Source organism: Heterodontus francisci, chromosome 5, assembly GCF_036365525.1.
Source record: "Heterodontus francisci isolate sHetFra1 chromosome 5, sHetFra1.hap1, whole genome shotgun sequence".
NCBI lineage: Eukaryota > Metazoa > Chordata > Chondrichthyes > Heterodontiformes > Heterodontidae > Heterodontus > Heterodontus francisci.
The window spans coordinates 190129090-190152259 of NC_090375.1; the positions used below are offsets into that span (position 1 = coordinate 190129090).

The 23170-nt window shown below is 40.5% G+C and overlaps 1 protein-coding gene across 6 annotated transcripts in view; it reads right to left on the bottom strand.

Annotated features, from left to right (window-relative positions):
- The window catches only part of LOC137370194 (zinc finger protein 236-like), a 188712-nt gene that overhangs the window by 12807 nt on the left and 152735 nt on the right, over positions 1 to 23170 (bottom strand). For 5 of the 6 annotated variants that reach the window (XM_068032492.1, XM_068032488.1, XM_068032489.1 and 2 more), the window contains 5 exons: positions 17700 to 17940; positions 13718 to 13897; positions 7707 to 7877; positions 6772 to 6965; positions 3951 to 4085 (listed from right to left, as the gene is read on the bottom strand). In XM_068032492.1, coding sequence (XP_067888593.1) covers positions 3951 to 4085; positions 6772 to 6965; positions 7707 to 7877; positions 13718 to 13897; positions 17700 to 17940 — 921 coding nt within the window. Of the gene's footprint in view, positions 1 to 3950; positions 4086 to 6771; positions 6966 to 7706; positions 7903 to 13717; positions 13898 to 17699; positions 17941 to 23170 lie in introns of those variants that run through there. The other variant, XM_068032493.1, reaches the window with a different exon arrangement.

Sequence of the window (23170 nt, forward strand, 5' to 3'; positions counted from 1 at the left end):
GTTGCAGTTTGGTTCCATGGACAACCCTGGTACCTCCTCAAGTGGCTGTTCTTCATGAGTGGCCTAAACACAAAATGCCCCATCCAATCTCTGTAACCTCCTCCAGCCTGACAATGCTTCAAGATTTCCTCGCTCCTCCAATTTTGGCCTCTTATGTATCCCTAACTTACCTTGCCTCCCCACTGGTGGTCTTGCCTTTAGATGTCAAGGCCCTGAAATTCCCTCCCTAAACCTCTCCACCTCTCTCTCCTCCTTTGAGACACTCCTTAAAACCTAATTCTTTGACCAAGCAGTCCCAGCATCTGTTTGTGTAGTTTGGTCGTCAAATTTTGTTTGATAATTGCTCTTGTGAAGCACCTTGGGACATTTTGCTACATTGAAGACTATATATAAATGCACAATATTGTTTACTGGCATTTTGACAGCAGGGACATCCCAGCTGTGCTACCAGCACAGGAATTGCTGTGTAACAAACAGCAGGACCGTGGCTAGTTTTCCCTGGCCTAACACCTTGTGCGTGTGGAGGCCACTTTTTGCAAGCTCCTGCCTCCCTGACTGGGATCAGTTAACTCAGAGTTCAGAAATTAAACTTGGATGTTTACTGGTGTGTATGGCACAACTATTCTCTTGTGTAAATCCACAGTGGGAATGGAATTATACTGAATGAGTTTATGCGCATTTAAAGAAAAACTTGCAGTTATACAACACCTTTCATGCCTTCAGGACGGTTCAAAACACTTCACAGCCAATTAATTACTTTTAAAATGTAGTTACTGTTATGTAAGCAAACCCAGCAGCCAATTTCCAATTAGGTCTCACAAACGGCAAATAAATGTTTTGGTGGCTATTGGGGCATGTTGACTAGGACTGGGAAAACTCACCTTGTGCTTTTTTCAATCACACCCCGAGACCTTTTGCATCCACCCCCAGACAGATTGGGCTTCAGTTTAACATCTCGTCCAAAAATGTGTGTAACTCGTGGCACTAACAAGCAGCAAGGACTCATCATCAACGCTATTTAAACAGTTCACCCACCAGATACAGGTTAGTTGCTGGCTTAACCTTTTTAATCAGCTGGCTCACTTCTGGGTGGTTTTTGGTCTACTCTCTCACTGGGACCATGTAAGCAGACACAGGCAACACACGTCCCCCCCCTTGTGTGCCTATCTTTGCGTGCACTCAAATTTTTAGACCAAGGTGCTTTTTATTCCTAATGAACTCAGATGTTGACAGTTTGTCGAAAAGCATAATCTTCTGACACTTGATAAATCTGTGTGATAACTACCGTTCCAGCTCGATGGGTAAATACTTACCACACTTTTATTTTTAAAATTTTTTTTTAAAGAAAAGGAGCTTATGCTTATACTCAAACTACTGGTGAATCCAATGATAAGAGATAGAGAAGCGCTCTACAACAAAATGCTCCACATTTCAAACCAGTCTACTAGAAGGGCTTCCACTATTCCATTCATTGGCATGAATTGATTTCAGATCACCACGATGATCCTAACCAGTTATCACCCTCCCCACAGAAAGCCAGTACTTCAAACCTGTTGGACTGGACAATTTTCTCTGAATATTCATGCTCTAGCCTGTCCCTTCTTGCTTTCCTTGACCTGTAGATGGTCACCACTCATTCCTTCCTCTAAACATTCCCTGTATCTCACTGACTACTGTCTGAAACTCTTGCTCCAAAACCCTCTCTTCCTCCCTGTTGATTTGCATTGCCTCTATCTCAAGTTTAAAACTTGAGCTCAAGCAATTTCAGTTGAAGACACTGCCTGCAGATATGTTGGTTTAAGTCAACATCTGCTACTCAAATCTCCACATCCTACAGAAACAGCACATAACTGTACCTTCCGTGCTGGATTTTTACTACAAATGTTAAATTATAGTGAAGTTTATATTCTTCTTAAATTTCAATTAAACTACTCTGCTTCTCCCTCTGCTCCCCATTCCCACCCTGGTAAAACATTGGGTGGGTGGGAGGCTCTGCCCACCAATCAAAAAGTTGGGGGTAAGCCCGCCTCTGCTGGGCCTGGGAGCCACGCTGGGATTATACGCCCCCCAGGCCCTTAATTGGCCTTGGACAGGATTTCTGCCCCTTTGAGGCAGGCAGTCCTGCCTCCAAGAGCTGCGGGCCAATCAGCGGGCTGGCAGTTTTCAGTCCCAGCAGACACCACCAGGAGCAAAGTGCTGTATAGTGGGGGCCTCCATGGGGCACAGGGTGCTCGATCAGGAGGGCCCCCCAAGCCCACAAGGAGGCTGCCAGGTTTTACTGGGCAGCCTCCTGGGGGACCTCAGCCACCCAATGGCGGCTGGTAAAATACCAGCGGCAGCGGGAGGAGGCCCTTAAGTGGCAGTTAATTGGTTACTTAAGGCGCCATTTTTCGCCTCCACCACTCCTCATAAATTTGCAGCGGGGGCAGGAATGCGTCAGCAATGGCAACCCCTGCCTCCCACTCAATTTTACGGCACCCAGTCACCAGCCTGCTCCTGCAAGGGGGGTGGCATGAAATTCCAGCCCTATTTTCTAAAGGTGATGAAAGGTCACAAAGACCTGAAACGTTTTTTCTTTCCACAGATGCTGCCTGACCTGCTGTGTATTTCCAGCATTTTCTATTTCTGTTCCTATTTTCTAATTCTCTGTTCCTACCCTACCCTGCAGGGTGCTCTGTGCTCAAACTGTTAGGAAAAACAACAGTAATATATAAAAAGCTTAGCATCTCAAACCATGCTTCTCCTCATAGTAATTTATTCTAGAATTAGATCCTAAATTATTTCATTTTATTGGATGAAGGAATTCAGTTATGTGGAGAGACTACAGAAGCTGGGATTATTTTTCTTCGAGCAAAGAAAGTCAAGGGGAGATATAATGGAGGTGTTCAAAATTATATGGGGGTTTTGATAGAGCAGTTAGGGAGAAACTGTTTGCATTGGCAGAAGATCTACAATCAGAGGACACAGATTTAAGATAATCAGCAAAAAAGCCAAAGGGGAGAGGAGGAGAATTTATTTTTTAAACTTAAGGAGTTATGATGATTTGGAATACACTGCCTGAAAGGGTGGCGGAAGCTTTCAAAAACAAATTGTATATACGGTTAAAAAGGAAAAATTTGCATAGCTATAGGCAAGGTCTTGTTTTTAAAATTCTCATCCTGGTTTTCAAATCCCTCCATGGCCTCGCCCCTCCCCTTCTCTGTAATCTCCTCCAGCCCCACAACCCTTCGAGATCTCTGTGCTCCTCTAATTCTGGGCCTCTTTTTTGCATCCCTGATTTTAATTGCTCCACCATAAGTGGCTGTGCCTTCAGTTGCCTATGCCCCAAGCTCTGGAATACTCTCCCTACACCTCTCTACCTCAGTGTCCTCCATTAAGACACTCTTTAAAACCTTTCTCTTTGACAAAGCTTTTGGTCATCTGGCCTAATATCTCCTTTTGTGATAAAAGCAAAATACTGCAGGTGCTGGAAATCTGAAATAAAAACAAGAAATGCTGGAAATACTCAGCAGGTGTGGCAGCATCTGTGGAGAGAGAAGCAGAGTTAACGCTTCAGATCAGTGACCCTTCATCAGAACTGGCAGATATTAGAAATGTAATAGACAACCTTTTCCAGTTCTGATGAAGGGTCACTGATCTGAAACGTTAACTCTGCTTCTCTCTCCATCGATGCTGCCAGACCTGCTGAGTATTTCCAGCATTTCTCGTTGTTATCTCCTTTTGTGGCTCGGTGTCCTACTTTGTTTTATAATGGTCCTGTGAAGGGCCTTGGGACGTTTTATTATGTTAAAGGCGCTATATAAATGTAAGTTTTATTGTTACAGTAAAGAGCAGAGGAATCGGACTAGTTATCGCTCTTTCAAAGAGCCATTACAGGCTTGCTGGGCCAAATAGCCTCATCCTGTATTGTATGATTCTACAATATTATAAATTAAGCCACTGTTCTGTACCTGGTATGAGGCAGCCTCCTGTTGTGTACCAGCTGGGTCTTGTGGTGCCTGACTCACCAATATAACCTGCGGATGAGCTGATCCAGTTTGGCCTGAGAGTGTTGAATCAGGAACCACTGCTGGAAATTGTTGCCCCTGTGTTTAAAGAGGAAAAGAAGATTACATTGCCAGGCATTATTACAACAACAAATCCAATATTTAGCTCTACTGTTCATAACTGTCTTATAGATAATGCCATTTCATCTTCGACTCAGACCACATACTCTATATTAGACGTCTCACCCGTTTAAAAACACTGCTTTAAATCTTTTATTGCTATTACCTTTCCAGCAAGTAGTAGATGATAACTTTGCAACTTTATATAGAAAACATCTTCAACAGACTACTTAAAGTCAGGACACTGGCATTCTAAAATACCTGTTATAAGTATGATTCTAAAACATCATATCGCTGTCTGCAGAACCATTATACTGTTCAACTACAGAATGCTTATGTATAAGACTATATGATGTTATTAACAGAGTTGTTAGATCCATCTAATCTGTGCATTTCTTTCTGGGAAAACAGCTCAGTGTCTAGTTTTTTTGTAAATCATTTTGTTACCCTCAAATTCCTTTCTTAAAATTAGACAAATGGGCCTGAATATTTAAATATAAATACGTTCATCTCCTCAGCTCACCTCACCTCTACTTTTATAAAACTGCTTCATGAGATCAGGGCAGTAAAGCACTCAGTGCTACACGTTGAGCAATGCCTCAATTTCAAAATTCTCATCCTTGTTTTCAAATCCCTCCATGGCCTCCCTCCTCCCCATCTCTGTAATCTCCTCCAGCCCTAAAAGCCTCCAAGATCTCTGCGCTCATCTAATTCTGGCCTTTTGAGCATCCCAATTTCCATCGTGCCACCAATGGCCTTAAGCTCTGTAATTCCCTCCCTAAATCTTATCTGCCTCTCTACTTCTCTTTCGTCCTTGAAGACACTCCTTGAAGCCCACCTCTTTGATCAAGCTTTTGGTCATCTACCCTAATATCTCCTTATGTGGCTTGGTGTCAAACTTTATTTGATAACACTCTGGTGAAGCACCTTGGGAAGTTTTACTACATTAAAGGCACTATGTAAATACAAGTTGTTGCGGTTACTGACAATTACTTTTCCCCCAAAAGATGTCTAATGTGTAGCCATTTCATATTTCCTTATGCCAGTGTGAAAAGCCAGACACCACTGCAAGCCTGTCAAGTGACAATCTTTTAAATTAGGTTCATTTTGAATTAGTTTAATATATCTCACTCTTCAAAAGTAATACAGATCCACAAGTATGTAAAAACCACTTTATGCAGTGCTTTATGATGATCTGGAACACACTGCTTGAAAGGGTGGTGGAAGCAGACTGAATCATAACTTTCAAAAGGGAATTGGATATATACCTGAAAAGAAAAAAATTGCAGGGTTATGGGAAAAGAGCAAGGGGAAGTGGGACTAATTGGAGAGCTCTTTTAAAGAGCCAGCACAGGTACAATGGGCTGAATGGCCTTCTCCTTTGCTGTATGATTCTATATTTGAATGGGTCTGCAATCTCTCTCTTCATGGTCATATGCATCACTCAGTGTTGATGGCTCTGCAGTCTCCTTATGCTTGCATTTGAACTGCAGAGTGGAATTACAGTTTTGTTTAAACCATATCCATGTCCTGTGACCATTTATCAAACCAAGTTCTGTGCTTTTATTGGCAAAGTGAATCCTGCAACAAGCTATTTAAAATTCTTAGTGTTATTTGCTTGAGGATTTTAAACATTTTAATATTAATATAATGAAAATGTAAAAAGGTTTAAAATCTTCAGCAGATAACCAGTTTTACACTTGTTTTCTCTCCTTTCCTATTATTAATACACTGTCCACCGATGAAGTAATGGGTTCAATCTAAATGGACTTTTACAATATGCTCTTCCAATGGAGGAAGCATGAGGTGGTGGGTGAAACTTTAACAGCGTGATTTTCTAAAGACAAGTGAATTGCTAACAAACTCTCCTGATGAAAGGTCATAGACCTGAAACATTAACTCTGTTTCTCTCTCCACAGATGCTGCCAGACCTGCTGTGTATTTCCAGCACTTTTGTTTTTATTTCAGATTTCCAGCATCCACAGTATTTTGCTTTTATCCCCGATTTTAAATCACTCCACCATTAGTGGCCGCGTCTTCAGCTGTCCAGGCCCTAAGCTCTGGGATTCCCTCCTTTAACCTCTTCACCTCTCTACCCAGCTTTCCTCCTTTAAGACATTCCTTAAAACCTCTCTCTTTGACTAAGCTTTTGGTCACCTGACCTAATATCTCATGAGGCTTGGTGTCATATTTTGTTTTATAATGCCTCCGTGAACAGCCTTGGATGTATGGTTATGTTAAAGGCACTATATAAGTACAAGCTGTTGTTGTAACCCATAGTTTGTTGACCTTCTATACAGAGATGAAGGCTGCCACTGAAATGGGAATGGCCGCCCCCACCCAAATCCAACCCAGAGACACTTTCATCTGCTAATTTGGAGAAGTTCATTTGCTCTTCTATGTTACTCTGAGCCACTCAGCTTAGGTCATATGCTTGTTTACCAGAAACGGCACCAGGAAAAGGCTCTTGTTACATCTATATAGAGCCGATGCTGATATTTGCAACTGGGGATCTCCCTATAGTGGCGGAGAGTAGTCCATAGTTCACAGCCCACAGAGCCCAATCATAAATACCAATATATGCTCAACTATTAAATGAAAACTTTTAAGCTTTATAGCAATGAAAGCCTTAATGTTTGGAGGTGCCCTGTTGGTTTGCCCTTACCTGAGCAGCTATGTTGAGTGTGACTGTGTCTAGACTACCAGACAGCATGCTCTGGGTGTCAGTCAGAGTAAGGGTAACACTGCCTTCCCCACCCACATTAGCAGATGACATCACAAGGTTCTGGGTAGGGACAGTATCTTGGGAAAGGGATGTAGCGAGGGTAGATGCCAAACTGTTTGCAGTTGAACTCAGCCCTGTAAGGGATTTAAAAGCAATGCTGAATCAGTTTCAGTATCTCCGTCAAACAAAGCACATAAAGTGAACAAAGCACAAAGTGAGCAATCTACTTTTATCCTTCATTAATTTTTGTGTGTATAATATTCACATTACCAGAACATTACCCTTTAGGAGACAGAGGTAAAACAAGAGCCAGAAAATGCCTATTAATCAGAATTTAGCCATTAGCAGTTTGTTCCAAGCAGTAATCCTTGGAGAGTACATACTCAAGATTAGTTCACATAGTGGCCACAGTTTTGTTGAATGGCCATGAGACTCGGTCAAACTGTAACAGTATTATTCTAGATGAATGCACTAAATTGTTACTGGCTATCTGTGAAATAAGAATCAGCAATCCAGTGTCTTGGACCAGATCTTGTGTGATACTTCCATAAGAATAGTAATGTTATATTGTCTTACAGCTACTTACCACAATCATGACTAACAAAATAAAAATACTCCCAACAGCAAAATGTTGAGGTTACAACAATCAAAATGGTTTCAGTTTACAAAGTGTTGTGCTCGAAGATGTGAAATAGAGGACCAGTACTTCTTTCAGAGATACAAGTCCTGTGTGCAATTTAAGTACACAACAATAATAGGCATGTATTGATTCAGTTTTTAAGAAAAACTATTGCGCAGATAGTGTCAAAAGTATATTGCAGATAAAAGGATTGTTTAAACCCACTTGCCCCTCCCATGTCCACCTACTACTGTACCTGGTATGTTGGCACTAGTTGTGTTAAGAGTGGTTCCCTGATTCAGGAGCTGGTCATTGCTGATGGTCAATGTGGCAGTACTAGGTTGGTTATTCACTGATGTTTCCAATCGGATCCCTCCATTCATTTCACCATTACCAGTACTGCCATGCTGTTGGATGATATCCTGACCTTATGGGGAAAAGGAAAGAAATGGCTAGGAATTTTAAAATATAATCACTGTAAAAAGTTCAAGATAATGTAACAGTGTTTTTTTTAGTATTTCCCTAAATCTCAATAAACCACATTTTTCTTCTCTACAACTTCACATCAAACAATGTCAATAAAAAAAACTGCACCAACTTTACAGAATAAATGTTTTACAGGCTGCTTTCCAAATATGCCTTGGTGTATTCATACTCATCTCATTTTAGGATTATCTATCCTTTCTCTTCAAAAGCATTTAAATACGTAGACCGTTGTAGCATTTTCTGATAGGTGTTTACACTAGAGTTGCAAACACATTTCAATTCTAGGCGTGGTTATGATACAGTGTGAAGTTTGTTCCCATATCTGGAAGTTCATTTTTGACATCTACAAATTAGAAACAACCTTGAAGACCCTTTAGGATACTTCCAACAACCATCATGCAATCCCAACTGATGTATTCTCACCTTCCAAAAAAATTCAAGACACAAGTCGGAGCATTGCTATTGCACATGTAATTATTCACAAATTATGCATCCTCTGCTTCAGAATTACAGATCAGTGCTTTTTGGCATATACATAGATCTACAACACAGAAACAGATCATTCGGGCCAACAGGTTTAGGCTGGAATTTATGTTCTGCACAAGCCTCCTCCCACATCTCTTCAACTCACCCTATCAGCTTATCTGTCTACATTTTCACCGTCCTCTGCTTACTTAGATAAACAGCTGTATAAGCAGCCTGAAATTAACAATTTATTTTCGATTGCAGATTTTAGTCAGTCAGATAGATCAAATTGTTTCACTATTCATTAATGTTGTTTAATGCTCTCATGTAGCAATGAAGACATAAAATTCAGGGTTGGTGCCTTTTACTGTATTATGTCATACATTGATCACTTAATAAAAGCACATGACAATACGATCTTAAGTTTATGAATTAGAGTAAAAATAACACTTGTACTGAATGGCTCTCAGATTTTCATTTAGAAATGTTGAAAAAAGACTTTCACTGTTATAACTTGCATTTAGATTTAAACAAAATGTTCCCTAATAGCATTAGTTGTGGGAACTTGTCTTATTTCTTAAGTGGAATCAAAAGGTCCTGCAGCTCTATGGTATTGTATCACAGATCAGTGCATATAAAACAAAAACTATATTGAAAGCAAAAGAAAATCACTTCAATCAATTGCGAACAAAAATAATTAAAATATTTTATTAAATTACTTAGTTAACATGGTATAATATGATGGAAGACAACCTTCGAAAAAGGGACAACTCCTTCTGTACAAATGTAGCTTCCCAGATCATGAAGCGTCCATGCCGCCAGATACTTTCAAACCAGCTCAGGGACACTTGCCAACATCAAAATCCTGATGTGTTTATTTCACGTGGGAGAGGTGCCCAGTGTGGGTGGAACCTCATCCGAAATCCACAGTATATACCTGCATCAAAGTAAGTGACAAATCCTTTGCTTGCAAGGGGCAGCACCTTCTTTCCCTGTGGAAAGGAGGCATCAGATGGATAGGGCACAGTTACCTTGAATGCAAGACATCACAAGGGCAAAGTGCATAAAGGGTGATCACCCACTGCCCTTGCTTCAGGTCACTGTAGTCACCCAATGTAATGCCTGGCTGCAAATGTTTGCTGGCATCAAGGAGGAGGTAAAGGTATGCATGCTCCTCACTTTTGTATATAATGGCACACACATGGGCAAGGACATCAGGGCTCCATGGTCTACATGAACAGAAAGAGAGTTTTCTTTCAATTAATGTTCATTAATTATGCCAGTGGCTGTTACCCATGAAGCAGCCACAAAGTCTTTATTGTGTAGCAGTCTATGGTGACTGCATTACTGGAACTGGCTCTTAGATGACCAGTACTAATTTTTAAATCCATGATTGCTAACCCCAATGAAAAAGTCCTCAGCAGCAGGGAAGCAACTCAGGCTGAAAACCCAAGCATCTGATTATGTGCAAGAAAAGTGTGCTGTCCAGCTTTGGCACAACGTGTGTGTGCAAAGGGAGAATTCCTACACACAATGCTTTAAAGAGTAGCCCCCAGAGGGTGTGGAGTTCTGAGCTTAATGTTCGGCAGGACTTTGTAGGGCCCGATAAGAAATATATACAAAAGTGAGGAGTGCACATACCTTCACTTCCTTCTTGATGCCAGCAAACATTTTCAGCCAGACATTATACTGGGTGACTATAGTGATCTGAAGCAGGGGCAGTGGGTGATCACCCTCTATGCACCTTGCCCTTGGAGGATGGCCTCCAGCTCCAAATAGGAATACTGACTGAAGCAGGGACTTCCAGCCCTTTAGCAGTAAAAGGAATAATGCTGCTCTGCTTCCTTTTGTGGACAGTCAACCCACCTTTATGCCACAGCCACAACCTTCAAATGCTGCTGCTTTCCCAGCTAAGTGTGCTTCAGGCCAAGCTTTTCAAGTGCCAGTAGCCTATTCAAATTAGAAGAATTCCTGTCTCATAAATCATGGTGGCCCACCACCTGAGCTGCAAAAACTGGCAAGATGCACAACAGTCTAGATCAACCCTATTTTTGCCACTCTCATATTATCAGGGCTCACAGTTCATTATTAAAGATATGGACAGTTGAGGAAGCTGGCAAATGTGACACTAATTTAACATTAATGTTAATATTAATATACAAGCGCAGGTTAAAAGCTGCACTTGACAGTCCTCTTGGTCAATGAATAACCTCAACAACTTGAATTTTGATAACTGCAACTCTTCAAGCGAACCCAGGTAGTGAAGAGATTAAAATTACCCAATTCATTTGCTTTATAACCAAATAAATAATTTTAAGTTACTACCCGCTTAGTGAAAATGCATGTGCTATTCTTTTCACACTGTACTTTGTAAATGGAAATCAGTGTTCCAGTTAGAAACTATTTAAATTCTAAAGAATACAGCGACAGCCTGTGTAATTTCGTATAAAATTTAGATCATCCTTAGAAAATAGTCAACATCAGAATTACAATCCTTTTCAAAACAAATGCAAATCAGTTTTAAATTTGACTTGTTACTTGACAAATCAGGAAATACTTCCAATGAAACTGCCCTTAAGCCAACATCGAGAATGCACTAACTTCAACCTAAATCATTTACTGCAACCGAATTTGCACTTGCTACTTTCTCTGCTAGCAATCAGCTCATTCCTGATGTACCAGTGACATTTTGTCATGGGGAAACAAAATCTCACTAAAAACAGTTCCAGTGCACTGCATTCATATACCGATGCTATCGTTTTATATATCAAAAACACTCTGTTAAGACATACAAAACAACCATGTTTTTATCTTGTATATACAATGAGAATGTCATACATCATAAGATGCAGTTTTTAAATTCTTTCATGGGCTGTGGATATCACTGGCAAGGTCAGCATTTGTTGCCCATCCCTAATTGCCCTTGACAACTGAGTGGCTTGCTAGGCCATTTCAGGGAGCAGTTAAGAGTCAACCACATTCCTGTGGGTCTGGAATCACATGTAGGCCACACCAGGTAAGGATGGCAGGTTTCCTTCCCTAAAGCGCTTTAGTGAACCAGATGGGTTTTTACAACAATTCATGATGGTTTCATGGCACCATTACTGAGACTAGGGCCAGGATTTTATCCAAGTGACTGGGGTCTTGACTTCTGGCAAAAGCACCAGCGAGAGCCCGCATTGCCGCCTCGGGGGAAGACCTGCCGGATCAAGTGCCAATTAGGCACTTAAGTGGACAGCAACGAGCCTTCCCCGGGATTGAGGACCCTAGCAATGCAAGTCCCGCCTGCTGAGAGCTGCCGGACTGATTTCAGAGGCGGCAAGATGAGGCCCTTAATTGGACATTAATTGCCCACTTCACAGCTTCAATTGGTGGCGGGGCGGGAAGGCCATTCACAGGCCTTCCCACACTGGACTTAATTTGGGTGGAGACTAGAAGGTGGTGGGGATCCCCCCACAACACCATCATCCGCCCGATTATATGCTCTCCCCAACTCCAAACCCGACGCGGGGGAGAGCATAAAATTCCCTCCTTGTTTTCAATTCCACATTTTTAAAATTAATTAATTGAATTTAAATTTAGGAAGGAGGTTTGATGGTATCAATGAGTTTCAAATCATGGTTATAAACCTGCTTTTCCAGTTTGCATGCATTACTTAACCTCAACACCCTTTTATAATATAGGGCAAAGATTTACATAGTGCACTAGGTGCAGCAAAATTGTAAACTTTATCTTTATAAAGTAGCTTACAATGCTGTTATGCCTGGATATTGTGAAATATTGCAGATTGGAGTACACCACTGTAAAGAAGCCCAAATCATTTTCCTTCATTAAAAAGAACTCACCAAATTTACCTTCCATTTAAATTTAAAGATGTGTACACTAACTTGTGTGATTTTGCAATATTTGCTGCGTGCAGGAGATCTAGGAAAAGCTCCTCTATTAAATCTGCTCCTTTTAAAAGAGTCATATAAAGTACTGTCTGCGCTTTCTCAGAGCCTTGCCACTCATCTAACCTCCCAATAGAGTTGAAGACTGTTTGACTACAAACTCAAAATGAAGAAACTTGCTAAAACTTCTCCCAAACCCTCAAAAGCAATTGAGTAAAATTTAAGAACCTAATCCAGGGTTATTAATCCTGCCCTGGTACCCCGATACTGCAAGAAAGGTTTTACATTAACATGTAAATAGCACAGCAAAACTGCCACATAATAGTGGGAAAAAAACTATATAACAGAAGTAATACATGTTTCACAGAGTTCTAGGTTCTGAGGCGCCTGAACTCATGATTTATATTATCTGATGTACTTGAGTTACTTAGTGAAATTCACTGTCAGCCAGCTACTAACCTATATTTACCCTGTTTTGGTACAGAGAATTGCATTACATACCAATTTACAGCAAAGAAACAGGACATTTGGCAAAAGTGACCCATGCTGGTATTTATGCTCCACATGAGCCTCCCCCTACCTTACTTCATTTCATCCCATCAGTATATCCTTCTATTCCTTTCTCTCTCATGCGCTTATCTAGCTTCCCCTTAAATGCATCTATGCTAACTTGCTTCAACTACTTCTTGTGGCTAACAAGTTACATATTTTTACTCTTTGGGTAAAGAAGTTTCTCTTGAATTGCCTACTGAATTTAGTGTTTGTGGTCCCTAGTTTTAGTCTTCCTAGAAGTAGAAACATCTTCCCTATATCTACCCTATCAAACCTTTTCATAATTTTAAGATCTCTATTCTGTAACGCCTCAGCCTTCCTTTTTTTTTAAAAAGAAAGAGAAAACAGCCCCAAGCCTGTTCAGCTTTTCATGATGGTTATAACTGCTCAGTTCTGGTATCATGCTTGTGAATCCTTTTTGCATCTTCTCCAGTGCCTTTATATCCTTTTATTATACGGAGACCAGAACTGTGAACAGCGCTCTAACGGTGGTCTAACCAAGTTTTGATACATGTTTAATAGAACTTCTCTGCTTTTCAATTCTATCCCTCTGGTGAAAAGAGTCATTACAGCGCAGGAGAAGGCCATTCAGCCCATCGAGACCATGCCAACTCTCTGTAGAGCAATCCAGTCAAGTCCCATTCCCAATAGCCCTGCAAGTTTATTTCCCTCAAGTGCCTATCCAATTTCCTTTTTTTGCCTAACTGGTCCACTTGTTTGATATATACAGCTATACAAATGGAACAAAGACGATGGTGGAAGCAACACGATACTAGTTACTCACTTATGTACATATAATGCAGTATTGATAAAAGTGGCTACTGAATGAAAAGCATCCTGCTTTGTAACAAGTCCCTTCACAGCTAATACATACCTGATATTGTAAGTGAGATCTCTTGTGGTGTTCCTGTTGGATTGGCACACGTGGCAGTGGTGGCCTGCGCTAGTACCTGGCTGAGATTAGAATTATTAATGGTCAGTGTCATTTCATGTTTACCACTGGAACTTGAAGCAAGCCCCGGGGATGTCATAGACTGTGAGACATCCTGTGCTCCTAAGAGATAAAAAGAAAAGAAAAAAAAAATATCTCGGTGTGCAGCATTAGAAATAGAAAAAATGCTTCCATTCAGTAACAGATTCCTTGTTATTAATAGGGAATATCCATAAAATGCTTAACCCTTCATTAAATTTTAGGAGACAAAAAGATAGGATAAAAGGACAAGACACAGATGTTACCCTAAAAAAAGAATTTATTTATTCAGAATGAAGGGCTTGTATGATCCAGCTAATACTGATGAACTGAGAGCTTACTCTCTCTAGGCTGTAAAAGGGAGTTTACATTATTAAGGTAATTTCTTGTGTGTCTGAATCTAAATGACAAGGTAACCATAATTCAGCATTACCTGGTTTAACAATGGTTTAACAAAGAAATATGGTAAATTCACACTAGCACAGTGGTGTGTAGGGTCCTTCTAATGTTAGTGTTATGGCATAACGAATGAACAAGTCTGCACTAATGGTGCCTTTCACGTTCCAAGGATGTCCTGAACTGCCTAACGTACAAAGAAGTATCTTTTAAAGTGCAGTCATCACTGTTGTAATGTTGGCAACATGGCAGCCATTTTACAGAGAGGAAGGTCTCACAAAGAGATAAGATCTGTTTATAATATTGTTTGAGGGATAAATGTTGGCCAGAACACCAGGAGAACTCCTCCACTCATCTTCAAATAGTGAAAGGAAATTTTTATGCCCACATGGACAAGCAGACAGGGCCTCGATTTAACAACTCATCCAAAATACAGCACCTCCTACAGTGCAGCTCTCCCTCAGTACTGTACTGGGAGTGTCAGACTGGATTATGTACTCAAGTTTCTTGTGGCTTTGAACTCACAATCTTTAGAATCAGAGTTAACAATGAGGCAAGAGAATGACTCTCAAAAGTTTGTGCATTTCAGAATGTGGTACAGATGTAAAGTTATAGTTTAGTAGTGAACAGAAAGATACACTCGATTTCAAAACTTACCATTCACTGCCCCTCCCCCTGCAATCAACAAGCTATGAACACAGCTCTTAGGTAGCCATCAGGGGGTCTGTGATACTAGCTGACAGTGACCGGACACTCCATCAATTACCTGGATTCCACTCAATGTATACTCAGAACAATTATACTGAGGTTGGGATCTCAGAGTGTGGGGCAATACAGTTCGGCCACTGGGAATACACACTGGGAATTCAGACACCGTGTAATTTTCCATCTATTTGGTTAATAGGTGGAAAATTGTTGGTGGTGAGGCTATATAATGTACCTGAATGTCCAATATACAAGTCCAACAAGCGAGGCTCCCCACCAAGGCAACAATCTATAAAAATCAGCCCTGGCATCTGAACCTGACCTGGCAGTGCTAAATAGCTATAGTGAAAAGGTGCATCATTCTCTTCCATTAAAACCTCACCTGGATATGCACAAAAAAAGTCACTCAAAGTAAAACTGTGTCAGTATGTTTTCACTTTTGCAACATGCATTTTCCTCCAACTCAGATTTGCTAGCTGGAAGGACGTTTTATGAAATCAGCGTTTAAATTTAAGGCCAGCTGTTGCAGGAGACTTGAAAGAGTTTGCTCTGTGATAACTCTCACATAACTTGTTGATAATGTGTGCTTAACAATGAAGATGCACTTTATTCCTCTGGTATGAACATCCATTCTCCTGAAAATCAAAACACTACTCAAATGCACAAAGCAGAAAGAAAAATATTGTTGTGAAGGGGATTGCAACTGATAGAATGTGGGCATATACCTGATTTGATGTGATCACTAGGCTATTCAGCCCCTCGAGCCTGTTCCGCCACCATTCATGGCTGATCTGTATTGCCCCACACTGTGAGATCCCAACCTCAGCATAATTGTTCTGAGTACACATTGACTGGAATCCAGGCAAGCGATGGAGTGTCCAGTTACTCCGAGCTAATCTCACATACCCCCTGATATTGCCAACCGATGTTATTTCCTACAGCCACCAGAAAAAAACACCCTCACTAACTGATATGTTTAGAGTTACTAATCTTTGGTTTCTAAATTTCCAAGGATTATTATTTCTAGTCTTTAATTTACAAAGTTATACCTATGTTAAAACCTGGAGCAAAAAGAGATTGTGAAATGCAATATTTATTCGTCTTTTCAAAAATAAGATGCTGAGAAAATGCATTTGCATACTGATCATATTTTTACCCTGACATTACTGGTCTGGAACTGTTACCTACAGAACTGTTTCCAGCCAAGCAGAACCTTGCTTGCTGCCTGCCAGCAAACCTCTCGTCCAGAAGTTAAAATTAAAAAGGCTTAGCCAGGCACGAGCAGAAGCATCCACATTCTCTAAACATTTAGATCAATTCCAAAATAAGTTAAAAAAATTCCCAGTCAACAGGGCCCCTTGAGGACTGTTTAAAACCTAGTTTGACATTGCAAAGGTGTTGTGCTCCATGTGGCATTTATTCAAGTAGGTTTGTCAAATCTGGTTGGACATATTCCTGGAGGTTTTATCACATGACCTCCTGCCTCGAATAACTCTGGTCCAAACTGCCTTTTTCCCCATCTCCAATATTTTTATAACTAATAAACAAATGTGTTCAAAAAAAATGAAGGAAAAAAGGCATTTTAATGGCTCTCTGACTTTTTTTCTTGGTTTGCTTGAAGCAGGAAATTAAATCCTGGAGACTCCAAGACCATCCGGGAGGGTTGTCAACACAATATCCCAGGCCTGAGATTTTCTCATCGAGGGAGTCTCACACTGCTTCCCTCTGCAGTCAGGGCATGTCCTGACTCCAAATGTATACTGCCAAATTTAGCAACGCAGCAAAATGAACACTGTTCCATGGCAATGTTAAAGTTGTGGCATAAAGACACTTCTTTATTCAAATGATCTGTTTCACGGATTTGAAAATCGTACTTCTTGTTCAGAATGTAATTGTTTCGGTATACTGAAAAAAGGCTACAGATCACATCAAGTGTCATCTCTATATGCAGCTGAGGTGAGAAAAATCTCAGACTCAAAAATCATGATTTCAGGACATTAGACGGTTTTTAAGTCTGTCCACATCATGAGTGAAAATAAGTATAAACTGAAAACAATAATTGTTTTGCATATTAACAATACAAAATGATGTAGATTGGACAGTTTCAAGGATGTACCATGTTCAAATGCCACTGTAAAATCACACTGTCCCCATGGTTTATGACAGCACTAAATTTCCTTGACATTTTTACTGCTTCTCAACACACTCCAACCTGTCTGTTACACTGTTCTGTTACATATTCGCTTACATTTTTTTCAGTCCAACAACTCAATTTTTAAAGCCCCATGGTAATTTTGGTCCTGAATCTGGAATACAAAAGTTTAAAACAACCACTGATATCCTTCATGTTTGGGTGGTAGGTCCGAAAGAGGCACACCTCACACTATGAACTGAATGCTAAATTAGTCCCGAAGTCTCGGTTCCAACTAAAAGCATGACATAGATACATACATGACAGCTGACATATCTAATGCAAGCATTCCTATAACTTCATCCTTTTAAGTGTAAAACTGATTCTCCACAATCTTCGTATCTTTATCAACTGATATGCAATTAAAAGTACATCAAGTATGCAGTGTTGAAAAAGCAACCTTTAATAGAAAAATGCTTTTATATCATACAATAACCAGGTAGCGTGAAACTCCTTAAGAGTTTTCAAGTGTGACTGTCTAGACTCCATTGGGTCAATGACAGATCAACAAGATTAGCATTGGCAGAAGGTTAAAATAAGGACTCAAAATCTTAATCCAAATGTTAAAATGTGGAGATGAAGAATAATTCTCACCAGAACTGTTCGTCAGCACGGTCTCTTGTTCAGTTAGACCTCCCATCGCCATGGCAGTTGTTGACGTCACTGTAGGTTGCATTGACAGGCTGGTGAGTGGCTGGATGACCACATTAGCTGGCACTGTATTATCCGCTGTTTGGAGAGCCCCGGCTTGCTGTGCTAGGTTCGGGTCAGTAGTCAATTGCTGAGTGAGCAAATTGCTCTGTTGCAATGTTTGCTGCAAAATGCTCGAATCAATCTGCAGGGAGGGAAAAAAAATCTAGTCGAACAGTAATCAACTATAATTTGACCAAATAGTCAGTTTGCTCAATCACATCAAGAACAGCAATTGATAGGCACTTAATTTACCAATCAGTTTATTAATACCAGAATCTTTCACCTTTACTCAACTGAAAAATTGAAAATCCATTTAAATACACAGGAGAAATCTGAATGTAGAAGGCTTACCATAGAATCTTACAACACAGGAGGCCATTTGGCCCATCATGCCTGTGCTGGCTCTTTGAAAGAGCTGTCCAATTTGTTCCACTCATTTGCTATTTGCCCACAGCCATACAAATTTCTCCTTTTCAAGCAGTTATCCACTTCCCTTTTGAAAGTTATTATTGAATTTGCTTCCACCATCCTTTCAGGCAGTGCATTCAGATTGGAACAACTTGCTGTGTAAAAATAGTTCCTATCTCACCTCCGGCTCTTTCAACAATTACCTTAAATCTGTGTTCTCTTGTTACCAACCCTTCTGCCAGTGCAAACAGTTTCTCTTCAATTTGTCTATTAGGGTTTATAAAATTATATTGGCGATACTTTTAAACATCATCACACTAAAGAAATGATTTCACGAACACATGCTAATTTTAATGGGTGGAAATTACTGGTACCTGTGATCTCCTGATACGTATAGCTGGTGCGAGTGGCTCCTAGTCAATAGCATATGCTCATGAAATCAGTTCAAAAATTCTCTGCCAGCTGGACAAAACCCACGTGAAATGGGATTGGCCAATTTTAACCCAGTTCTGTGTGTGTGAGGCAGAAAACTACGTGCAATTCAGCACAATGGGACTAAACTGAAGGCCTCACTCAGAAAAGCCACAGAAATTACTGCGATGAACAAGGCGAAAAAAAATCACACTGGTGCAATAGGGGCTTTATTTGGTATCTGAGTTCCTTTGACCTTGATTGGCACATAAGGACCTCTAGCATTCATCCCTTGCCTGTTTTTACATGCAAATGCAAAAGCACTCTGTACCAGTTATTCAGATCTAAAACTAGAGAAGCAAAAGGTGATATTTGGAAAGTGTAAACTTTTGAAGGTAATTTTTGGTAATTTCATGGATTAGCCATACTAGAAATATTGAAAGCTACAGTAAGCATAATGAAATGAGCAAGACCAGACCTGTTTGCAGTTAAGAATCTGCCTTTGTTTTTATACGAACAGAGGTGTTTGTGTGCTCCGTTTATCGCCAAACTTGTTAACGCTTGCTGTTTGACTGGGTTTTGGAATTTAGGTATTGTTTGCAAATGCAGGCTACATGTGTTGCGTGCAACTTCTCTCATTGTTAGCCTGCACTGCAGACCTTAACAATACCAACAACTTGTACTCAACCTGAAGCTCCTTTAACATACCAAAACATCCCACAGCACTTCACAATATGTTACCAGACAAAATTTGACACTGAGCCACATAAGGAGATATTAGGGTAAGTGACCAAAATATATAAGACATAGGTAATATGAGGAGAACAAGGTAGAGGGGCAGAGAGAATTCCAGAGCTTAGGGCCTGGGCAGCTGAAGGTACAGCCGCCATTGGTGGGGTGAAGGCAATCAGGAATGCGCAAGAGGCCAGAAATGGAGGAATGCAGAGATCTAAGAGGGTTGTCAGGTTGGAAGATGTTAGAGATAGGGAGGGGCAAGGCCATGGAAGGATTTAAAATCAAGAATGAGAATTTTATCAAGGAGTTCCTCCCTGTTGTAGTCCTTTTCATCTTTATTCTTACTTCTGTCCCAATATATTCAAGCTCGCTGGCCTACTGTTCTTTCTCCCAGTAGCAGCAGGTAGTCTGTTATTATAACTGTTGCTGCAAGCATTCTTCTTGGATTTATAGAACAGCCTACTCCTCCATTTCAAAGTTGAAATGCTGAACCCAAGCCAGAATTTCAACAAATTTAACTATCATTTATGCAACATCAGGTGTTGCATGTTTAAGAACCTGCAATTGGAGAAACTTTACAATTTTTAACGTGACACTTATACTTGGCCATAAAAATGCTTTAAAAGAAACAAAACAGAACAGGTCTCAGTAAGGATAACAATTTTGTATTAAACAATGAAAAAATCCCAACTAAAAGAGCAAAGATTACTTTCTTTCCTGCTGCATCCGATGATCTGGTCACAACGTTGAGACACCTCCTCAAACAAGTGCAACTGAAAGTTACTTGCATTTAAATCAGGGCATGACTAATTTTGTGGGCAGAGCTTTGTTCAGACAAATAGTTTAATCGTCAGGCATGTTAAGAGAGCGAGGAGACTTGGGTATATTGTAGCCACGAGTGTAACTTACTTAGGCCCAAAATTCTGCAATCTTTTACATCTCGTAATTTGCTTGCGTCCTGTTTACGTGTTTATCTGTTGCGTAAATGTGGAGGGAACTCGAGGCATTTTAAAAAATTTAAATAGTCAGAAAACTGTGGGAAGCCCAGTGAGGTCCTAACATGAACTTGTGAAAGGCAAGCCTTCCATCAGGAGCACAGTTTTGTATAATAACCCCGACAAAGAAAACATCAATTTACCTAGTTATTTACCAAGGGTAGTGGCTTTAGGCTGCTCTAGGCGATATAGTCAGAAGAACAAGCAAATCAACTTCCAAGCATGTGGCTAACTACCAGATGGTTAAAGCTAGTTAGAGAAAGGGCTGCAGAAAATTCCACGCACTCCTATCAGATGACACTAATAGATGTTATAACTACTCTTTATTTAAAATCGACTATTCTCCTGCTTGGAGGGATTAGGAGTGAGTGAAATTTCTTTGGGGTCAGGTCAATGCCAAAATTACATGCTTGATCATAGAACATTGGAACAGAGGCAACTCACTGATGCAGATTCAGTTACCAAGGCAGGTATGCAGTATGCCAGAACACATGGATTCACCAGATATCATGGCTCACTACTCAAAGCTCAAGGGCATTAATCATGTCACTGGTGACAGTCTCAAAGCCAATTCCCAGTGGGCACCAGACCAAAGTACAAGACTGCCCATAATGTAACACTAAATTGTCAATCCCACTCAGAGGCAAGACAGGTAGTGCGAGAAATGAAAAAAAAAAGACACACTAGTGCAAGTAGGCTGATCTTCTGAGATACAATGCTGCTATATCTGACAAGGTAGCACTTGATGCTGAAAACTTTTCCATTCCCCAGCACTGGCATCTTGACTTGATTTCCTTAGAAAAACATTTCCCCTCTATTTTGCCTGTGTTTTTTTTTTTGAAGCCGCATCTTTCAGCCTTTCTCATTTCCCATAAAACAGAAGGTACCAAAAACAACCAAAAGAACACTGCTGCTCACAAACAGTAAACACAAGGACAAAGGAAGACCATAATTAAATCAGGCAAACACCGAGCCAAGGCACATTGCACCAATCAACAGGCCACATTGTGGGTATTAATGAAGCTTTGAAGGGTAGCTCCATCTTACTCACAAAATACTTCATTTTAGTGCTTACAAACAAAGTTCTTTGCCAAGTGTTTTGAACCGAGAGCTCCTCGGCTATGGACAGCAAAGAGGCAATGATAAATTTGAACAAGGGCATGCCTAACCCACAGTTAAAGTACTGTATGCAGTTTTGAGTATCCCATTATGGCAGCAACATTAAAGCCATGGGGAGCATCCAATGTAGATTCACCAAAATGCAGCCAAGAATGGGAAACTACAATTATAAGGAGGAGTCTTGAGATACTGGTACGACTGGAGCAGAGAAGGCCAATAGGAAATTTAAGTACCATCTTGAAAATTACAAAGGGTTTGATTGAGTCAATAAGGAAAAACTATGGAGAGAAATCTGTTCGCACAGCATTGCTATGCAGACTTATGCGATTCTCCAGGGGCAGGCAGCGTCATGGGTCGCTACCTGTGCAGCATTCTTCAGTGATATCTTTGAAGAACGACTGCCTGCGCTACGCAAACAAATTTCTTCTTTTTTTGTCTGGGAATCAGTGCCGAGTGGACATCAATTTAAGATCAAGAGGGTTAGAAGGGAGGTCAGGAAAAATGTTTTCATGCAGACATGAACCGTGGAATGCTTTTCCACAAGGAATAGTTGAGGCAGACACCATTGTATCTTTTAAAGGAAAAATTTATTAATTTGTGAAGCTAAAGATGATACAGAATTATGGGCACAGACAGGGCAGTGGGTTTAGTTTTGTATCATGCAAGCAAAGAGCTGACAGACATAAGGGATGCTCATTTCTCAATATTTCAATCAGCCACAAGGCATAGAATCATACAGTACAGAAAGTGGCCATTTGGCCCATCATGCCTGTGCTGGCTCTCAAAAAGCTACCAATTAAATTCTCCTGATCTTTCCCCATATCCCTGCATTTTTTTCTTTTTAAGTATGTGTCCAATTCCCTTTAGAAAATTATTGAATCTGCTTCCATTACCCTTTTAGGTAGTGCAATTCCAGATCATAACATCTTGCTCACTGTGTTAGAAAAATTCTCATCTCCCTTGGCTTTTTATTGGGCAATTATTCAAAATCCTTGTCCTCTGGTTTCCAACCCTAGCTCCATCAGAACCCCTCCTATTTTTGAGCGCCTCTACTAAATCTTCCCTTGAACTTTCTCAGCTCTAAAGGATGACCAACATTTCCCCATCTGAATAGGACAATTACTGTAAAACAGAATTAGAGAAAATATCACAACCATCCACCAGTCAAGGGCAAAATCCACAACTGGTGCTCCTGGTAGGGGACAGCTCACAGGGTGAGCTGGGTGGGTAATCATTGGCCCACCATGCCCTGTTTCCTGTCTGTTATCGAAGAACAACTTCAAATCGGATCAAGAGCGTGTAGGCCAGTTTGCCGGAGTCGGGCACTCAAGTGATTCTCAAGGTAGGCTAATAATCAAATGTTTCTGGATATTTTGTTATGTTGTGGTCTATTTATGATGTTGATCTGCTGCTGAAACCCTCATCCATGCCTTTGTTACCTCTAGACTTGACTATTCCAATGCACTCCTGGTCAGCCTCCACATTCTATCCTTTGTTAACTTTAGGTCATCCAAAACTCTGCTGCCTGTGTCGTTACTCACGCTAACTCCCTTGCACCCATCACCCTGTGCTTGCTGATCTACATTGGCTCCTGGTCAAGCAATGTTTCGATTTTAAAATTCTTATCCTCGTTTTCAAATGACTTCCATGACCTTGCCCCTCTCTTTAATCTCCTCCAGCCTCACAACCATCCGGGATATTTGC